The sequence below is a fragment of the Sceloporus occidentalis genome, unplaced genomic scaffold (genome assembly GCF_023333645.1).
Source record: "Sceloporus occidentalis isolate IW3139 unplaced genomic scaffold, rSceOcc1.0.p SCAF_1, whole genome shotgun sequence".
Classification (NCBI taxonomy): domain Eukaryota; kingdom Metazoa; phylum Chordata; class Lepidosauria; order Squamata; family Phrynosomatidae; genus Sceloporus; species Sceloporus occidentalis.
This window is the reverse complement of record NW_028316981.1, coordinates 121,528,625-121,548,379: the sequence shown is the minus strand read 5'-3', so window position 1 is coordinate 121,548,379 and position 19,755 is coordinate 121,528,625. Positions and strand designations below refer to the sequence as shown.

Sequence of the window (19,755 nt, the reverse complement as noted above, 5' to 3'; positions counted from 1 at the left end):
GCTAATGAGTTTACCTAAGGACAGTGTGTAGAGAGAAAACAGAAGGGGACCCAGAACAGAGCCCTGGGGAACTCCAACAGATAAGGGAACAGGAGAAGAAGTCTGACCGCCTGCAACCACTGCGAAAGATCTGCCAGACAAGTAAGATCTAAACCAGTCGAGAACAGAGTCTGAGAACCCAAGGTCAGAGAGTATGTCAATTAGGAGACAGTGATCAACGGTGTCAAAGGCTGCAGACAAATCGAGAAGGATGAGAACAGAGTAAAGGCTATTAGCCTTGGCCTGTAAAAGGTCATTCGAGATCTTAGTGATAGCTGTCTCTGTGGAATGCCTTGGGCGGAAACCAGACTGAAAGGGATCAAGGATGGAGTTGGCTTCAAGAAACTCAAGACAGCATGAATAAACAACCCGTTCCAAAACCTTAGAAAGAAAGGGGAGAAGAGAAATCGGACGATAGCTAGACAAAGAGGAGGGGTCAAGAGAAGGTTTTTTCAGAATTGGGGAAATGAGAGCATGTTTGAAGTCTGACGAGAAGGAGCCTGTAGAGAGAGAGAGATTGAAGATATGGAGAAGCGAGGGCAGAAAAGAGGGAGCTACAGAAATTAGAAGACGAGTAGGAATTGGATCAAGAGGACAGGTAGCAGGTTTGGAAGAGTTCAGAAGTGTAGAGAGTTCATCCAAAGAGGCAGGAGGTGCTGTGCTAAAGCTGTGCTAAAGCCGTGCTCCAGTCCTTAGGACTGAAGCATGGCTTTGGCGTGGCTTCCGGTCTCTTAGGATGCATGCATCACTTAAACAGCATACCTCCAAAGTGACCCAAAGCAGCTTTATTTTGGCCTGAATGTTCGGGCCCACACTCCTCCATCTAGTTCTCTGCATAGGTCATTCACCCATGTGACCAATGCTATCTCTGTCCTGTAACCAGACCTGAAGCTAGATTGAAATGGATCTAGATAGTAGTTTCATCCAGAAATCCCTGCAGCTAAGAGGCCACCACTCACTCCAGAACCTTGCCTGAGAATGGAATATTAGAGACTGGCCAATAGTTATCCAGAATGATGGGATCCAGGGATGTCTTTTTCAGTAATGGTCTCACCACAGCCTCCCTTAGGCAGGATGGAAACTTTCCTTGCTGCAGTGAGGCATTCACCACTCCCCTTACCCACTTGGCCAATCCCTCTCTGGCTGCTTTCATGAACCTGGAGGGCAAGGACCCAGTGCACATGTGGTGGCTCTCATTTCTCCAATGCTTCAGTCCATATCCAGTCCACATCAGGCTGTACAAAACTGAAATTTATCCAATAATAGAAGACAAGCAATCACCAAGATTGCATCCACTGAACCTGTCTAAACTATAGCTCCCAAGGGGTCATTCATTGTTTTTTTGAGCGTGACTATGGCGGGTTACACACCGCCATTTAGTACGTAATGAATACGTACTAGGGTTAGGAAGGGGCGGTGCTTCCGCACCCCCCTAACCCTAGTACGTATTCTGTACGTACAATATGGCGGCGGCCGTTCCACACGGCCGCTGCCATATTTACGTATCGGACGCTGTGCGGCAAATGGCGGCAGCGGCAAACCGCCGCAAAGCGGAGGTCTGTAACCCGCCTATGCAAATAACCTCACTCATGCATTCCAAGTTTGTTGATATAGAACTATAGAACCACATCTATGCCTATCTCTGCAAGTTCGAGTGCTCACATGTGCCAGCATTCAAATAAAGATGGAATCAACTATGTGAATCCGTTCTAAGCATGTTTCAAGGCATGCAAAGTTTTATCCCAGTTTATCCCATTCTATTTGCATTGGTTATTCACACTGTCTGATGATGCAAATCTTTTTTAAAAACTCAGGGAAAAACCTGATATCGATTATACTGGGTTAAGAGGGCTTTTTGGCAATCTCCCCTCCAAGAACTTAATTAGATGCAACCAAAATGCATCTGAACAATGATTCAACCCAGATTATTTTCACCATCTGAATAATCCCCCAGTCAGCAATTTTGTCTGCAAAACTTCTTGAAAATACGTGTCTTGCAATTTCTTCACCATGAGCTGTTGAGTGGTCTTTATTCTCTTCTTGTGGGCCAAAGTGTAAAGGGCCCTTGATTTCTCCAGATAGCTCCACTGGATAACATTGTGTGGATGCAATGGAATACTGGCTTTTGTAGTGTAACAAGGTCTTTATTTTTTTCTGTCAAAAACTACTGGTGCCTCACAAACTATAAACACCAGTATTCTGTAGGTTGTAGCCATGACAGTTAAAGATGTGTCAAACTGCATTATTTTTATAGTGGAGGTGCACCCATGGCCAGGCTTCCCAAGCTAGTCTCCCTGTGGTGAGAGATCCCAGTCTTGCCTACCAGAATTATAGATACTCAGCCTGTGACTCACCTTCTTCATTAGATTATTAACATCTATGTCTTCCCCAGCAGGGACTGGGACACTGAAGGGTGGGAGTCAGAATGAGTCACATTGTAGTTAGGAGAGGTCACACTGTGTGAATACTTGAAGACATGAGCACAAGGACTAGGGTTCCTCATTATGGAGGTTAGCAGAGGAAAGAGTAATTTTGGTCAGCTTGTCCCAAGAGAACAATAACCTCCACAGTGCTGTATAAAAAGACCTTAAATATTCCATCTGAGCAAGGCAGATATAGAAGCATGTGGACAATCAGCTGCAGAAAATGTGATACCAAAAGCCCTTTCACATTGCACAATTGTTGTTATTGTTGTGTGCCTTCTAGTTGTTTCCGATTTATGGCAACCCGAAGGCGAACCTATTAAAGAGGTTTTCTTGGCAAGATTTGTTCAGAGGAGGTTTGCCATTGCCTTCCCCTGAGGCTGAGAGGATGTGTCTTGCCCAAGGTTACCTGGTGGATTTCATGGCCAAGTGGGGAATCAAACTCTGGTCTCCAGAGCCCTTATCCGATACTCAAACCACTACACCATGCTGGCTCTACAGCTGCACAATTATAGTGTTGTAATTCCAGTTTGACAGCCCTTGCTGTAGCCTGTGAGATCATTCTGGGGTTTGTAGTTTGTTCAGAGGCACCAGAGGTGCTCCCTAGCAGAGAATCCCAAAGGTCTATCCTTAAAAGGCCAATCCCAGGGTTCCACAGGATGAAACCATGCCATGAAAGTGGAATCATGGCTCTATAATTCTGTAGTATGAAGCCACAAAGTGTACAGAAGATGATATGGAGACTCAGATGTTTTCCCCAGTGGGATTAAAAGCACATTGTAGGTTGTGGTTGGATAATGTAAATCAGGAATGTAACGTAGAGAAAGAATTAAATTTTCTCTTCCAGCACCATAGCTCTGATCTAGATTGTGAGTCCTCATCTTGCCCTGAAATTCTTTAGTGTGTAATGGCTGCTTAATGTGGAATGAAGGGTACTGGTAATTTTATAGCCTCACCACCCACAAAAAAGAAGGTAGCTCAGCAGTGTTTTCTTCACATCTCAGTTTGCCCTTCAATCCATAAACTTAACCAGAGATGCCATCATGCACCAAATCTATCTTGTTTTTAGCTCTTAATATTACAACACCAAGCTATGTGTATTTGTGAGTTTGTTAGAGGTCTCTGTGTAATTGTTTTAGAAGGAATCCTTCAAAGACTGAAGTGGGAACAGTGATCCCATCCACCATGGTCAAGTACCCCCCCCCCCCAAAAAAAAAAGCAGGTATATCTGCCATACTGTGATATGTTTGTTAATCTTCAAAGTGCTTCATGACTCTTCTTTCTTGTTTTACTGGAAAATATGAAGTTGCTCTTGTCGTTATTGTTCGTTCCTGAATCATACTGGGCAGTCCTGGCAGTGTGATGATGGTATGAAAAGGGTCAGTGATGTACAGATTGAAAATGTTCAAGAAATGTCCCTCCTCACAGTTTGGAAGTAACTGGTTACAAACTACTAGTTATTTTTAATTAATTACTGTCAGCCCACTGATTGACGTATAACCACATTACACTTAAAATTGAATGAAGAATAACAGCACTCCAATAGGTTTCAGTCCTATGTAACTGATTTTTTTTTTTTTTTGGGTGCTATTATAGTCAGAGTGGTGTGGCCTCACTAAATTGGTAAGAACAAATGCCACATACTTTAAATGTTGGCTCATACTATGCCTTGTGGTCAGTGCTATGCCTCATACTACTTCTTTGTGCTCTGTTGTGGCTGCTGAGGAGAGAGCAAGATGTATGAGCGAGTGAAGTGTTTTGTATTCAGATTTGAAAGTAACCAAAATAACTATCTGAGAAAAACAGTTATCTGAGAAACAGGGAAATAGATTTACTTTTTAAAAAACAGTAACTATGGGGCAAAACAGATTGGCAGAAGGGCTTCTGAAGTTTGATTAGGGCCATGGTGAACACACACCATGGCCCCAATCTGCCTTTTCTTCTGCCAAAAAAGGAGCAGCGATGAGCTGCTCCTTTTTGGATGGCAAAAGCCAGCTTGTCCCACTTCGTTGTGGCTGAAAGCTGGCTCTAAGGTGCTCTGGTGGTGGGTGGTATATAAATGCTGTGCCACTGGAGCACCTTGAAGCTGCCCATGTGTAAACAGCCAGGGTGGCTTCAGGGCAGCTTCAGGACATATGGCATATAAATGCCACACTCTGAAGCCACCCGGATGGCAGTGCAAAAGAGCTGTCTGTTTCAGCCCTATCATGGTAATAAGCTGTGAATTCTAACAAATTTCTTTTAAAAGTAACCTTCTGAGTTCTGCTTCCTCTTAAAACAGCTTTGTTTTCCTGTAGTTTGTCCTTTATTCTATCCCTGACAGAACCAATACAGCTGGCAGAGCTGAGATAGGATAGCTACCTTCTTGTACTGCAACCTGGGAAATGCCCTCATTGAACTCTACTTTACTGTTAAGTCAAGTGACATCAGAGAATTTTTCCACCTGAAAGATCAGGGTATTATTTATCACCCACCAACTTCTCTGCATTTTTATAAGGACTACATGTCAAGCATTTGAATACACAGAAGTAATGTCATGTATCAGTCCCTAATTGTTGTTCAGAACACATCTGTCCTGAAGTGCAGTGCAGTGTAGGTGACACTTCAGAGCCACCATACTCACTTGAAGATCTTGGACCAGTATCTCTTTCTATCATTCTGACCCATGTCACAAAGATTGCTTATGAGGTTAAAGTATAGAGGAAGTGGATCCATGTATGTCACCTTGAGCTTACTGGAAGAAAAATCTAAATGTAACTAAGAAATCAACTTATTTGATGGGGATTGTATGCTGTTCCCCTGACGTCTACTCTTGAGAGGACATTTTGAAGTTTAATCTTGAGCATCAGTTGAAATTGGTTCTTTGTAGAAGTCACACTGTGTCCCTCCTTTTGTCTTTGGTCAGAACATCCCATTCCTAGAAGATAAACCTTTTAAAATTAAGATGGGCCTGACAAAGTGTATGTGTTTGGGGTGGGGGGCTGCTTATATATGTCTTGAGACAGTCTGGGATCAGGATGTTTACAAACTATGGACCTGTGCTTTCTTATAAAGGAAAAAACAACATTATATATATTTTTAAAAAACCCCACCTGTTTTGACTACAGTTTCAGAAATTCCTTAGCCAAGCCAACATGGCTGGCAGAGTATGGGAATTATCATCCAAAAAAGTAAAATTTCTATACTCTGATTATAACTTTAATGTTATTGAAATAGATTGGTAATTAAAATGCATAAGATAATAGTGTCCAAACAAAATCCAACAGTTTGAATTAATACTTGAAAATAAGCTTTGGTAGCCTATGCAGAGTTCCCTAAATACTGAGCTTAATACACTTTTCTGTGTTTTAACTCCAGCAAACAACCAGACAGCTATTTGTGTATGTACATATGTTATTACTGGTACAGTAGTTATATTTATATTTCACCATTCTTCCAATAAACTCATAGTAGCATATATGGTTCTCCTCTTCCCCACTTTATCTTCACAACAATCTTTGGAAATAGATCAGGCCAGAGGCAATGAAGTGCCCAAGGTCACATGGTTAATTCCATGGTAAAATAATTCGAACCTGGATTTCTCAGATTCCAGCACAACATCTTTACCACACTCTTCTAAACAGTTTAGAAACTTTGGAGCTGTTTTCAATCTGCAAATGGTATTATTTCTGGGGCTGCAGCATGATAGTCTTTGGGATCAATTCTAGCAAAATGTTGCCTTCTCTTGTGATATGTCAGATCCCTGGTCATCTATGGCCATTGCAAACAGCACTCCACTCTCAAGGAATCCATGGGAAAGGTGGGCCAAATATACCTACATTTCTGTTTCAGTATCATATTCAACAGGCAGAACACATGATTTCCATGCTTGACAAAGTTCCTCTGGTGTTTTTGAGAGAATGTGATTCAAATTTCCAGTCAGAGTGACTCCTCCCCAAATCTGAAATCTGGAAGGAGAAAGAAACCTTCGATTCACAAACTAGTTCCTCCACATTCACTCCTGGGGAGCCACCCTCCTACCTGCTTTCTGTCCCTAAAGTTCTTACGCAAGGCAAAGGCATGGATAGAGTGTGAGCCACCCATCCAACACCCCTTGCTATATAGGCGGGGCTTGGGTACTGGGAGCCTGGGAAGATCAGGCATAGAAACCCTGTGTGAATAGAGAGGAGGTTGCTCCCTGCCTCTGGGAAGGAAAAGTGCTTGGGAGGAAGGTGCTGGGATGCTAGAGGGGGTTTCTTGGAAACCTCAGAAGCCCCAGAAGGCAAGGTGCACTTCATATGACTTTCTTGGATGAGACATACCTTCTCATCTATTGATCTGTAAGTATCTGTGTAACACTTCAGTCTCTTGATGAATTACTGATACAAATGGGAGTGGAATAGGATTAAATCTTTTACATTTCACACTGTAAATGGCTTCACTTTTGTTACTATAGACTGTATATAGCTATATATTTATAGTTGGAGAGAGAGAATGTCCAGGTGTGTGTGTGTGTGTGTGTGTGTGTGTAAAATCAGCCACCTTGAGGATTTGTTGTTGTGGTGCGCCTTCAGGTTGTTTCCAACAACAAATGTCTGTGTGTGTCCCTTCAAGTCACTGGTCAATTTATGGTGGTCCCATGAATTTCATAGAATTTTCTCAGGCAAGCAATACTCAAAGGTGGTTTGTCATTGCCTTCTACTGAAATTTAGTGTACAGCACCTAGCATTACTTTATGCCCTCACCCCAGCCACCAGGTAATAATCAGGGCTGACCTTACTTAGCTTCCAAGATCAGATAGGATCTGGTGGCTTTGGGGTGCTTAGGTACCATTGTACTGAATATATAATCAAGGAAACGTAATTTAAAAGGTGTGTGATTTAAAAGGCATGTGTATATTTGGTTATGTGTGCTTGGTTGTGGGTTTAGCCTAAATTATAAGAAACTATTTCGTTATGCAAGAAACCTCTCTTGTTTGTGGAAAACTTTAACTATTTTAAAACCTCACAATTTTTTCAAAAAAGTGGAGCATGCATTCCTTTTTCCACATCCATACAGTGCTCAGTTAAGCTGTGGAGTTGACTGCCACAAGAGCAACAGCTGCCAACTTTGTACAGCTTTAAAAGAGAATTAGATAAATTCATGGAGGAGAAAACTACAGGAAAAGAATAGTGGCTACTAGTCAGGATGGTTATATAACACCTCCAGCATCCTGGACAGTTTGTGTATATCTGTTGCTAGGGCTCAGGTCTGCTCTTGTCCTTCTTGCTGGCTTCCCATAGACAATTGATTGGCCATCATGGGAACAGAATGCTGGACTTGGGAGGCCTTTGGTCTGAACGTCTTATGTTATTTTTGTCAATTTTGAGAAATGGCCATAGTTTTAATACTGACATTTTTTGTCTTGTAGCTATCACTGTCATTTGAATGGTATGTCTGCTTATCCATGGAGGGAATGGAAGGGGCTGTTTCCATCAGTGTGTGGTGCCAGCACTCTCTCACTGGAGTCTGAGGTCATAGCCACCCACTCTCTCTTTTGCACAGTGCCTTCCTATAAACAAAAACACATGTTCTGTCTCTCATACAGCTTGGTGCCACAGCCACACATGTGATCAAGAGGGTGGGGATGTCTCAGAACAAACTCAGCAAGGATGGTCCTACTGCCACCTCATCTGAATGCCCTGTATGTTATGAGCCATTTCAGTCACCAAAGGTCTCACGTCGGATACTGAGCTGTGGGCACACCTTTTGTCATGACTGTTTGGTCAAGTGCCTTCTGGTGTCACGGGATGAAGGTCGGCTCCAGAACACCCTCACATGTCCCATCTGTCGTTTCGTGACCTTTCTTTGCAGGAGAAGGGCTCGCTGGCTGCCGAAGCCAGCCCTGAACCCTCCAGCTTTGGAGTTACCACTGTCACCTGCATCTCTGGCCTGTGGAGTCCCCGTAAGTCCATCAAACACTTTAGTTGTGCCTGGCCATTTCCTAGCACCACTGTATGGTTATGACACCCACCAGAGTGTGTGTGGCTGCCCTGGCATAGTGCAACCTGGTAGCTTGGAGCGGGAATCCCACATCTTCATTATCACTCAGTGTGGTATGCCACTGATTGAGGAAAACTATGGTGCTGCCATAGCTCAGAACAACAACGTGGAAGCTGCAGGATCAGTGACATCTTCAAGGTCTCTGGGTATAGTAGGATGTTTCCGATCACCAATCATGCTGGCCATTTTTCTTGTCTCTGCTGTTGCATTATTGGGGGCTGTCCTCCCATGGCTACTACTTGAGAGAAAGAATGAATGAATATGGTGTTGGGGGATGGACTTACTTACAGATGTAATATGAACATAGTAAATGGACTTACTATAAGCCCAATTAAAAACATGGTGGAGGAACTTTATAAGCAGTATAACACAAATATGGTGGATGGACTTTCCTAGGAGTCTAAGAACATGGTGGAAGAACTGCTCTAGAGTCCTAACATGAATGTGATGGATTGAAATTGTAATATGGGCCTAATATGCAGGTTCCTCCTCTCTCTCATGTGGACCTGCAGTACCTCATGGCCCACTTTTTTGCCTTGCTCCATGTGAAATATCAGGAAAATACAAAGATTTGCAAGGCTTAGATCAATGGGAGATTTGTGAAGGAAACTGCAGGAGATGATTTCATTCCTCTTTGGTCCAGATTAATAGTGTCTCAGAAATGGTTAAGAAGAACAAGGAAAGACTCTGAGAGAAAGGGTTTAATCATTTTGTTAAGAGCATTATTTATTTGTTATGTGAATAGTCTTGCCCTTCCTCCAGGGAACTCAGAGGGACTTCATTATCATTTCCCAATTCCCCTGGGGAGTTAGACAGGGTAAGTAGAGTGGTGGCGGTGTTTCCCATGGCCACCAGGTCAAATTCCACAGATGACCAGGGATCTGAATCCACATTCTGTATATCCAAATCCAACCCTCTAGCCACCTCTGGAAGCAAATGGTGAACTGCTAGGGAGGTGGAAGTGTTGACAGAAGCATTTCTTGCCAGCTCCATGTAATCCCATCTGTTATGCCAGTGGCAATAACTATAAAAATAAATGACAGTGTTTAAAAGAAGGCAAAGACAGCCTGGGCAATTCCAACACCTCTTGCCCAGACAGCTTCTAGATTTTTGACTTCATTGCTCTGAGAAGGATTTCCATCTTCTGCACCAGACAGAGCTCCATCACTCCAGGATAGATACTGATGTCTGTTTCTCCTGTTTGGTGGGGGAAAGGCTCTTCCAGCTTTTTATCCAGAGTGCAGCACAAGTGAGAGAAGGACCCCTAGTTGGGTTGCAGTTCAGCCCCAGCTTTTATAATATGCATTTTCCATACAGTTATTAACCTTCATCAGATGTTGTGGCAGGAAGACCATCTAACAGTGTACTTCATGTAACCATCAGTCTCTGATGATTTATTTTAAATTTGTTGTTATTTTGCTTTTGTAACTTCTGTGTTTTTTCTACTTTTGATATTGTTGCTATTGTTTAAAACTAAGATTAATAAAATCTTTCATTGCTGTTGTAATCCTTAGTCAATGATCTGTCTCAGATTACAAGACTGTTTTTGCCAGATTGCCTTTTCATTCTCAGGCTTAATACATTCCCTCCACCCCAATCTACCCTTACTTGTTTGTGCCTAAACAGGATTACCTGGTTCTTGTGCATCTTGTTGTTGAATGTACAGGGATTCTTTGTGCTATCAGAAGACTATGCAGTTTATAACCTCTAAGGGCAGTAGTCTTCCTCAACCTGACACCTTTCAGATGCTGGCTGGGTATGATGGGGATGGTATGAAAACACATCTAGAGGGCACTGGCTGGGAAGGATAGTTTAGGTGGGAATTGCATGGTCATCTAGAGGACTAAACAATTGAAATGTAAGTCCTAGCAGCCCTTAGCCTTTGGTAAGGAATGCTGGTAGCTGCAATCCAATTTCTGCAGGGCTGCATGTGTCCCAGCCAAGGTCTATAGAAATGCTCAGTGGTGTGTTAAATTGTCAAAATGCAGTGATGGCATGAGATTAAGCAGACAGTGGGTGTAACTTCAATGCACAGTTTGGAAAAGTTACTTTTATAAATGATAACTCTGAGAATCCTTCAGTGGCCACGTAGGCTGGGTTATTCTGGAAATTGTAACCCAATAAAATAACATTCCCAAACTGACAATATCATACTGCACTCTAATAATAGTACTCTATTCTGCTCTGGTCAGGCCCCACCTGGAATATTGTGTCCAGTTCTGGGCACCACAATTTAAAAAGGATGTTGAGAAACTGGAGTGTGTCCAAAGGAGAGCGAGCAACCATGTCCTATGAGGAACGACTTAGGGAGCTGGGGATGTTTAGCCTAGAGAAGAGAAGGTTAAGAGGTGATATGATAGCCCTATTTAAATATTTGAAGGGATGTCATATTGAGGAGGGAGCTAGCTTGTTTTCTGCTGCTCCAAAACTAGGGCATGGAGCAATGGATGCAAGCTACAGGAAAAGAGATTCAACCTCAACATTAGGAGGAATTTCCAGACAGCAAGGGCTGTTCGAGAGTGGAACACACTCCCTCGGAGTGTAGTGGAGTCTCCTTCCTTAGAGATTTTTAAACAGAGGCTGGATGGCCATCTGTTGGCGATGCTTTGATTTAAATTTTCTGCATGGCAGGGGTTGGACGGGATGGCCCTTGTGGTCTCTTCCAACTCCATGATTCTGTGATTCTAATTCTAATTATTATTATTATTATTATTATTATTATTTGTATTCCACTTTTCCACAAAGGAATCAAGGCGGATTCCAATAGTACAGTGCACCCGTGCCTTGTGCAGACACATTTTATGCAGCTTCCAGCTTATGCAGAAGCTGCTTGGGGAGGGAAACAATACTGCGTGCACCCATGGCATGTGCGCCACTCCACCACATGCACGAGCCCCATTATTTCCTATGGGGCTCAAGCATAGTCGGATTTTCCCTTATGCGGGGGGACCCAGAACGGATCCCGTGCGTAAGGAGAGGGCCCACTGTATAATTAAAACATCAATCAATTAAAAATTATAATTTAAAAACCCCCAAACCCCAATCCTCCCCCATCATAAAAACAGTGATCAATCCATAAAAAAGATTAAACATCCAAATTTAAAACTGTCCAATAGGAATACACTAAAATATTGGGCAGATTAGCGCAAGAAATTAGGGGGGATGGGGGGATGGTATCAATCAATTTTGATATCAGAACAATAGAGGTATCATTAGAGGGGGGAGGCAAGTCTAATGGATCTAACTTAGTCTGGAAAGGCCTGTCAGAAGAGATCCATCTTAATTGCCTTTTAAAAGGCTTCCAAGGTGGTAATATGGCGGATCTCGTCCAGCACGTCATGAGTGATGAGAAGGTCCTCTGGGTCACTGCTGAACGTCTGGTCTTTTTTGAGTTCTAGCAAATTCTTCACAGAGGACCAAAGTGTGCGGGGAGGATTATATGGAAGTAGGCACTTCCGCAAGTAGTCAGGACTCAAGCCATGTAGGGCTTTGAAAGTTAGAACCAACTCCTTATACCTTGCCCGGAAACTGATAGGCAGCCAGTGGAGAGATTTTAGAACTGGTGTAATATGGGCAGTTCTGGATGTGCCAGTAACCAGCCTGGCTGCCATATTTTGTACTAATTGAAGTTTCCGAACTTGGCACGAGGGTAGCCCCATGTAGAGTGTGTTACGGAAGTCGAGTCAAGAGGTTACCAGTGCATGTACTACTGTTTCAAGGTCTCCCTGCTCCAAGAAGGAGTGCAGGTGGTGTATCAGCTGAAGCTGATAGCAAGTTCTCCTGACTGTTGCATCCACCTGAGTTGTCAGCTGAAGAGACGAGTCAAGGAGCACCCCAAACTGCGGACAGAATCCTTCAGGGGAAGTGTGACCCCATCCAGAACTGGCTGTCGTAATCCATTCCTGGATTAAGGCTCCCTATTACAAGTACCTCTGTTTTACCTGGATTCAATTTGAGTTTGTTTTTCCTCATCCAGTCCATTACCGCATTAAGACAGGCATTCAGAGGACAGATGCCATCCTTAGTCACTGCATCAGTCTGAGACATAGAGAAATATATTTGTGTATCATCAGCATACTGATAACACCCTGCCCCATGTCTCTGGATGTGCTCATCCAGTGGCTTCATGTAATGTTGAACAGCATTGGGGACAGAATTCCACCTTGAGGGACATCCGACTTGAGCTCCCTCTTGGCCGAACAACTGTCCCCAAGCGACACCATCTGGAATCTGCCTGAGAGGTAGTTCCAGAACCACAGCAAAGCAGTGCCCTCAATACCCAACTCTTCCAGGCATCCCAGAAGGATACCGTGGTCAATGGTAAAAAAGGTCACTGAGAGGTCCAAGAGCACCAGTAGGGTCACACTTCCCCTGTCAATGCCCAGATGGAGATCATCGACTAAGGGGACCATGGCTGTCTCAACTCTGTAACCCGTCCTAAATCCAGTTTGAAATGGATCTAGAAAATCTGTTTCTTCCAAGACTGCTTGGAGTTGAGTGGCGACTGCCCTCTCAATTACCTTGCCTAAGAATGGTAAAAACTGGCCTGTAATTGTTTCTGTCCAGGGGGTCAAGGGAAAGCTTTTTTTAGAAGTGGTTTAACCACTGCCTCTTTGGGGCAAGATGGAAGACAGCCTTCCCTGAAAGATGCATTATGTTTTTTAGCAGCGTCTTGATGGTATCTCCCCTTGGACGGCCAGCCAAGATGGGCAAGGATCGAGAGAGTAAATTGTCTTTTTCATACTCCCATGGAGCTTGTTCACATCCTCGGTACCAACCGACTCAAACTTATCCAGAATAACAGTATAGGCGGAGGTGCTAGATACCTCTTCTATTGCCTCTGTCGTAAGGCCGGCATCCAAATCAGCTCTTATCTGAGAGATTTTGTCCGTGAAGTAGTTATTAAAAGCATCACAGCAGGCTTTTGTAGGTTCTAATAAAGAGTTCAGGGTGGGGGGCACTTGAGTGGGGGACACCCTGAACAGCTCTACTGGATGAGACTTCGCAGACGCAATAGATGCAGAGTAGAAAAACTTCTTAGTGCTATTATAGTTCCATTATTCCACTTTAACTGCAACAACTACCTCCCATGGAATCCTGGAAAATGCAGTTCAGCAAAGGCTATTTACAATTCTCAGCCAGAGAGCTCTTAGCCCTTACTAAAACTCCAGAATTTCACAGGAGGTGGCCATTGCAGTAAAAGTGGAATAATAGTGATATAACTATTATTGTCCAACATCACTGAAATATCAGGGTATGACTAGCATGACAGGAGTGCAACAATTGTGTACATGCCTCCAGATTGCCCATTGACTTATAGAGACTTCATGATTTCCAAAGCAAAAAATATCATACCCTCCAAATTTGCCAATTTGGCAGGCACAGTCTTATGATTGATTCTCTGCCAGTCTTCCCCCCCCCCCCCCCCACCCAGATACTTGTAAAATGTGGAGAGTATGGAATACTCAGAAATTGTTTGCCTTCTTTTAAAGCACAGAACTATAGCGCCTAATATTCCTTGGTGGTCCCCCATCCAAGTACTAACTAGCCCTGACTCTGCTTAGCTTCCAAGGCCAAATGGGATCTGGTCCCTTCAGGCCTCACAGCTCAAATACCACAGGTACAACTTTCTTGACACTAAACCCCATTTTAATATACAATTAGCAGCTACACATTCCTAAACTGTATTGTATTGTGATGAATATTGCATCTACACTGTTTGCTGTTGCTGTTTGTTGCATGAGAAGAACTGAAGTTTTCTAATGGGAAACATGTGTAGAGATAAACAATGGACAAAAATTATGCAATTCCTAAGCCCCCAGCTCCCTGTCTTTTGATGTGAAAGCCTTCAGATAAGCATTTTATACAAGCATGTTTGTTTCTGTTTTTTAAAATTGTTTCTACTTTTTCAGTGCACTGCTTCAAGATGTCATTTTAGATATACTATCTATAATAATATTGTTTTTTAAACTCTCCTGCACTAAGAAATATATAACTACTGTGAACATGGAATGTTATCTAATAGATTGTGAAAAATTAGTTTTTTTTAAACCAATCTAATTTACAATCAAAATAACCTACAATCAAAGATAAAGAAACTGGAGGTAAAAGAAGAAGAAAAAGCAGCAGCAGCAGCAAAAAGAAAGAAGAAAATGAAGAAGCCATACAACTAAGACAGTTGGGCTCTGAACTCTGTATCTTGACTGTAATTGAAAAGGAAGAGAGAGAAAAAGAAAGAATATTCTACCATTACAGATCCAACTAAATAATCCTGCTAAAATTACTAATAAACATAACCACAGATTGTTACATTCTTAGATTTCATATTGGTCAAAAAGTACACATACTGTTTCCAATATTTCAGAAAGTCTTCAGTTGTCTTATCCTTTTGAACCCACATTAATTTAACCATTGGGCTAACTCCACAAATCTTAATAATCCATTTTTCCATCAGACTTCCAGTGGAGCAATCCATTTTTCTGTCACTGGGGCTTCAGTCCATTTACAAGTTTGAGCAAACAATATTCCTGCTGCTGTTGTCATGTGTGGTAAAAGTGACCCATATTTAATCTCCAGTTCTTTATCCACAAAGCCCAACAGAAACATTTCTGGTGACATTACAAAATTTACCTTTGTAATTTTTTTAATTAACATTTATTTCTCGGACCATTAACTTTTCACCTTCTTACCATGCCACTAGACATGAAAAAAGGAGCCCTCCTTATCTTGACATCCCCAATACTGATTTTAAAAAATTCTGGGCCATTTTCAACAGCTTATTTGGGGTTAGATATCATCCATACATCATTTTATATAGGTTTTCTTTTAAATTACTGCACAAAGTAATTTTGTATCTTTGGACCACATTTTCCTTATATATCCATATGAATATTAAGCCCCCAAAATTGGGGCCACCTTATGTACTCTTTTAAAGGCTGATCATCTGTCTCTAGTTTCAGAAGCCACTTACATACTTTATAAAAATATATGGCCATTGACTTTACACAACTCTAAATAAAATTCATTTTCTCTAACCTATATGGCTGCATTTCTCTTGACTTGATTAACTCTGTCCTTTAGTTGTTGCATCTAAGCAAACTAATTGAGATTTTTACCTTTTTAAAAGAATCATCTGTCTTGATCTAAGCTTCCAGTCATCTTGTCAAAAACACAAAAGATCATCATAGCGCAACCATCTCCAATTTTTAACTAATTCTTTCTTTTTAAAAAGGCTTCTTGTGGTGAGGTAGCTAATGTTATCTTAAGAAAAACTCTCTGATGTTTATCACACTATACTCTTAAAGTGCTACTATTCCACGTTGACTCCTCTAGCTGCCTCCTGCTGCATTCTGGTATTGGAAGTTTTAAGGAGGGGTATTTAGAATTCTCAGGCACAGAACTTCTCTGCCTGAGAATTCTAAATACTCCTCCTTAAAACTGCCAATCCCAGAATGCAGCAGGAGGCAGCTAGAGGAGTCAACGTGGAATAGTAGCACTTTAAGAGTATAGTGTGATAAACATCTCTGTTTATACTTACACTTTACATCACTTATACACTTACACATCACACTTATACCAAACTTGTAGCCTTTCTAATACAATGATTTTTAAAATTCAGCATGTGCCTTATCTTTATTTACCAAAGCAAAACATGCCAACCAAAATATAAATTATGGCCTTCAAATTCCAAGAGTCCCATATTGCTAGGCATTATCCATTACTTCAACCATACAAAACAACCGGCCTTTTAATACCATACAAAACAACCGGCCTTTCCTTAGCATTGTGCAGTGTTTTAGATTTTATTCTGAGTCTCTTTGCCTACCAGACAAATCGAGAAATTTCTTTATGCCATTTCACAGAAGGTAGTCCATTTCTTATAACAGAGGACCAGTACACACTGCCAGGACGCGACGTCCTGGTGGCGATAGTAGGGCTTGGGACTGCGCACCAACTGCACGGTTCTGAGCCCTACTACATGTGGGCAGTGCCATTACAGCATTGCCCCACCCACATAGGGGGCGTGTGCATGACGTGTGGGTGTTGCAGCATGCAAAGGAAGAGACGTAAGGGCTGCGATGTAGCCCTTTTTTTGGTCCACAGTGTTGCCGGGCGGTTTGGTTGCTACGGCAACCAAAATTACAGACCAAAAATGGGCACTTACAGACCGCCCTGAAAGGGGTGGTCTGTACTGCCCCAGAGAAAGGTAAATAAAAGTCTTGGTAAAACATTTGCCTTTATTACTGTAGTTCTACCCAAAAGGGATAAATTTAATTTCCCCCATTTTTCTAAGTCTTCTTTAATTTCTTTCTAGACCTTTTCATAGTTGTTTTTAAATAATAAACTGTTGTTCTTCATGACTGTACCTTCCAAATATTTAGTCCCCTTTTTTCTACTTCAAAATTTGAAAAAGAAGTTAGTTCATTGTTCTCTTCTTAAGTCATATTTTAATCAGTAATTTTGTTTTGTCACAATTACTATAAAACTGGATCATGTCCTAAAATTCCCTCCCTCCAAAAGAGCCATCATTGAGTTCAGTGGGTTTTGTATTATTTTCATAAGATCATCTGCATGCCTGTAGCTTATACTGTTCGTTTTTAAATCTCCACTCCATAGATTCTGTTGTCTTGTCTAATATCTCTCAATACAATCCCCATTGCCAAAATAAACAGCAATGGTGAGAGCAGACACCCTTGTCTGGCACTCTTTTGCATTGCCATTTACTAAAATCAAGGCCTTTTGAACTGAGTAGATACTTATTGCTTGAATAATATTTTCACCAAAGGTGAAACTAAAGCTGCAGAAAGCCTTCTTCATCTGGTCTCCTCTGTACTGAACTAAGTAGTCTCTAAGCAGTTTACAACTTGTAAGCTAATTGCCCCAACAAGCTGGGTACTCATTTTAGCAACCTACGGAAGGATGCAAGATTGAGTCAATCTTGGAACCCTGGGATTGAACTCACAACCTTGTGGCTGCAATATTGGCTGCAGTACTGGCATTTAACCACTACACCATCAGGGCTCCACCATGGCCCATTAGGACAGAAACAGGGCACTTGGCCTTACCCACATGACCAGGCACCCCCTTCCAGCATTGCAGGCTAGGAATAGGGCCTGCACATAGAATGGTCACAGTGACAGCTGGTAAGAGGGTCCACAGCTGTCTGCATTGCTGGCTGTCATTTCAGAATTTCTGGGGAATTCCACTGGAAACAGCTGATTTTTAAAAACCAGGCTAAGGGCCAGTTGGGCCAGAATCAGGCCAGATCTGCAGAAATGACATCTGGTCTACCAATTCCTATGCTATCTTGTTGGCCTATATCCTCTCAATAGGACAACTCCAGGTTGGGGTAGGGTGGGCGGGCGGGTTCTTTTGGCTCATTTTACAGCCCCAAAGTCCATTTTCTCCAGTACCTGAAATAAATACAGTGCACCTGTGACATATACGGGCACACCATATGCGGCTTCCAGCATACGCTAGAAGCCATGCGGGAAAGACTTCCCAAGCCCTGGAAGAAGCAATTAACTTTTCACCTTCTTACCATGCCACTAGACATGAAAAAAGGAGCCCTCCTTATCTTGACATCCCCAATACTGATTTTAAAAAATTCTGGGCCATTTTCAACAGCTTATTTGGGGTTAGATATCATCCATACATCATTTCATATAGGTTTTCTTTTAAATTACTGCAGGAACGAGTCCCATTAGTTCTAATGGAGCTTAAGTTTATGGGCTTTTCCCCTTATGCAGCGGGGTCCAGAATGGATCCCCTGTGTAGGGGATGGGCCAATTGTAATTCCAAGAAATATTATCAAACAAGTTCTCTGCATCTAAAAAATCAAAATGGCCTTTTTGTCATTACAAGGTTTCAAAAATTTAATAATATTGTGAACAGTTCTTACATTATTCCTTAATTATCTTTCTGGCAAAAAACAAAACAAATACACTTTGATCCTCATGGAAAATCTGTGAAAAGTGTCTTCTCAATCTGCTTGCCAAGATTTAGTAGTGATATAGGTCAATAATTCTTTCTTAACATCTCATCAGTATTTTCTTTATTGCCTGAATAATCACTGCAATATGGGCATTTCTCCAATAATCTTGAATCTGCCCCTTTCCCAATAACTAATCACATACAATTTTTAATGGTTGAAGTGGTTCATCTTCAGTTTTCGTATGCTGCCAGTAATCAATCTGGACCTGGAATATTTCCAAATTTAATATTTTTAAGCACGTCAATAAGTTCCATTGTTGTCATAGGCCCTTGCTTTTGTTCCAAACATAATTTGGCCAATTAGAAACAAAAACCCATCAGTGATACCTTTTATTGGCCAACCAAAATGCACAATATACTTGTTGCAAACCTTTGAAGCTCCATGGGCTTCTTCATCACACAAGATGTTACAAACCAAACAGGAGAAGAAAAACAATTGGTGATGTTGTTATGATGGGGGGGATATCTTTTTGCAGGCAGGCTCCTCCTCCTTCTGGTCATGCATCAATAGGGAGCTTTTCAAAATCGAGGAAATTTAAAGTCCATTTGCATCTCAACAGGGACCCCTCTTTTGCCATATTTTAGAAATTGTCATCTCATATTAGATTTGCTTACAACCAAACCGTTGCACGCTTTGGGCCTGTACAGGTGGGTGGCATGCAACCGCCCCTCTACTGACTGGATTGGGGCTGCGCCCACCGCATGCTATGGCCCTGATCCAGCCTCCAGAGAGCACATAATGGAGCCGCAGAACAGCTTGATGATGCCCCTTCGGTGTTGTATCATGTGGATGCAGCACTGGAGGGGCGTTATGGCGCACACCATGTAGACTGGCATGTACCAAAATAGCACCCAAGGGGTGGAGTTATAGCACTCAGCATGCGGATGCTGCACCATAACTCTGCCCACAGGCCAGCCTTTTAGGCTGGTCTGTACAGGCCTTTTGTATCCTTATTTAGGGTCAGCTAAAAACATATATACCTCAATTCTTGTTTACATTATTGTAATATTTTTGCCTTTGGAAATTATGTTGTGTGTGGTCTCTCCCAATTCATCAATTCTGTTAAATACAACAGTTGCATTCCCTTGCACTAAAATCACATTCGTTACATACTGAGAACTTTAGCTACTTTAGCTCTGTGTGTGTGTGTGCATGCGTGCGCACCTTCAAGTCACCTGACGACTTATAGTGACCTCATAAAGTTCATAGGCAGGGCATACTTATGAGATGGTTTTGCCAATCCCTTCCTTTGAAATACAGCCTACATCACCTGGTATT

At 42.1% G+C, this 19,755-nt stretch overlaps 1 protein-coding gene across 1 annotated transcript in view; it reads left to right on the top strand.

The window, feature by feature from the left end:
• The window catches only part of RNF222 (ring finger protein 222), a 77,858-nt gene extending 68,003 nt beyond the window's left edge, over positions 1-9,855 (top strand). Inside the window, exon 4 of the mRNA XM_089533895.1 lies at positions 8,029-9,855. Within this exon, the coding sequence (XP_089390021.1) occupies positions 8,029-8,742 (714 nt within the window). The 3' untranslated portion in view covers positions 8,743-9,855. The remainder of the gene's footprint in view (positions 1-8,028) is intronic.
• Positions 9,856-19,755: the final 9,900 nt, after the last annotated feature.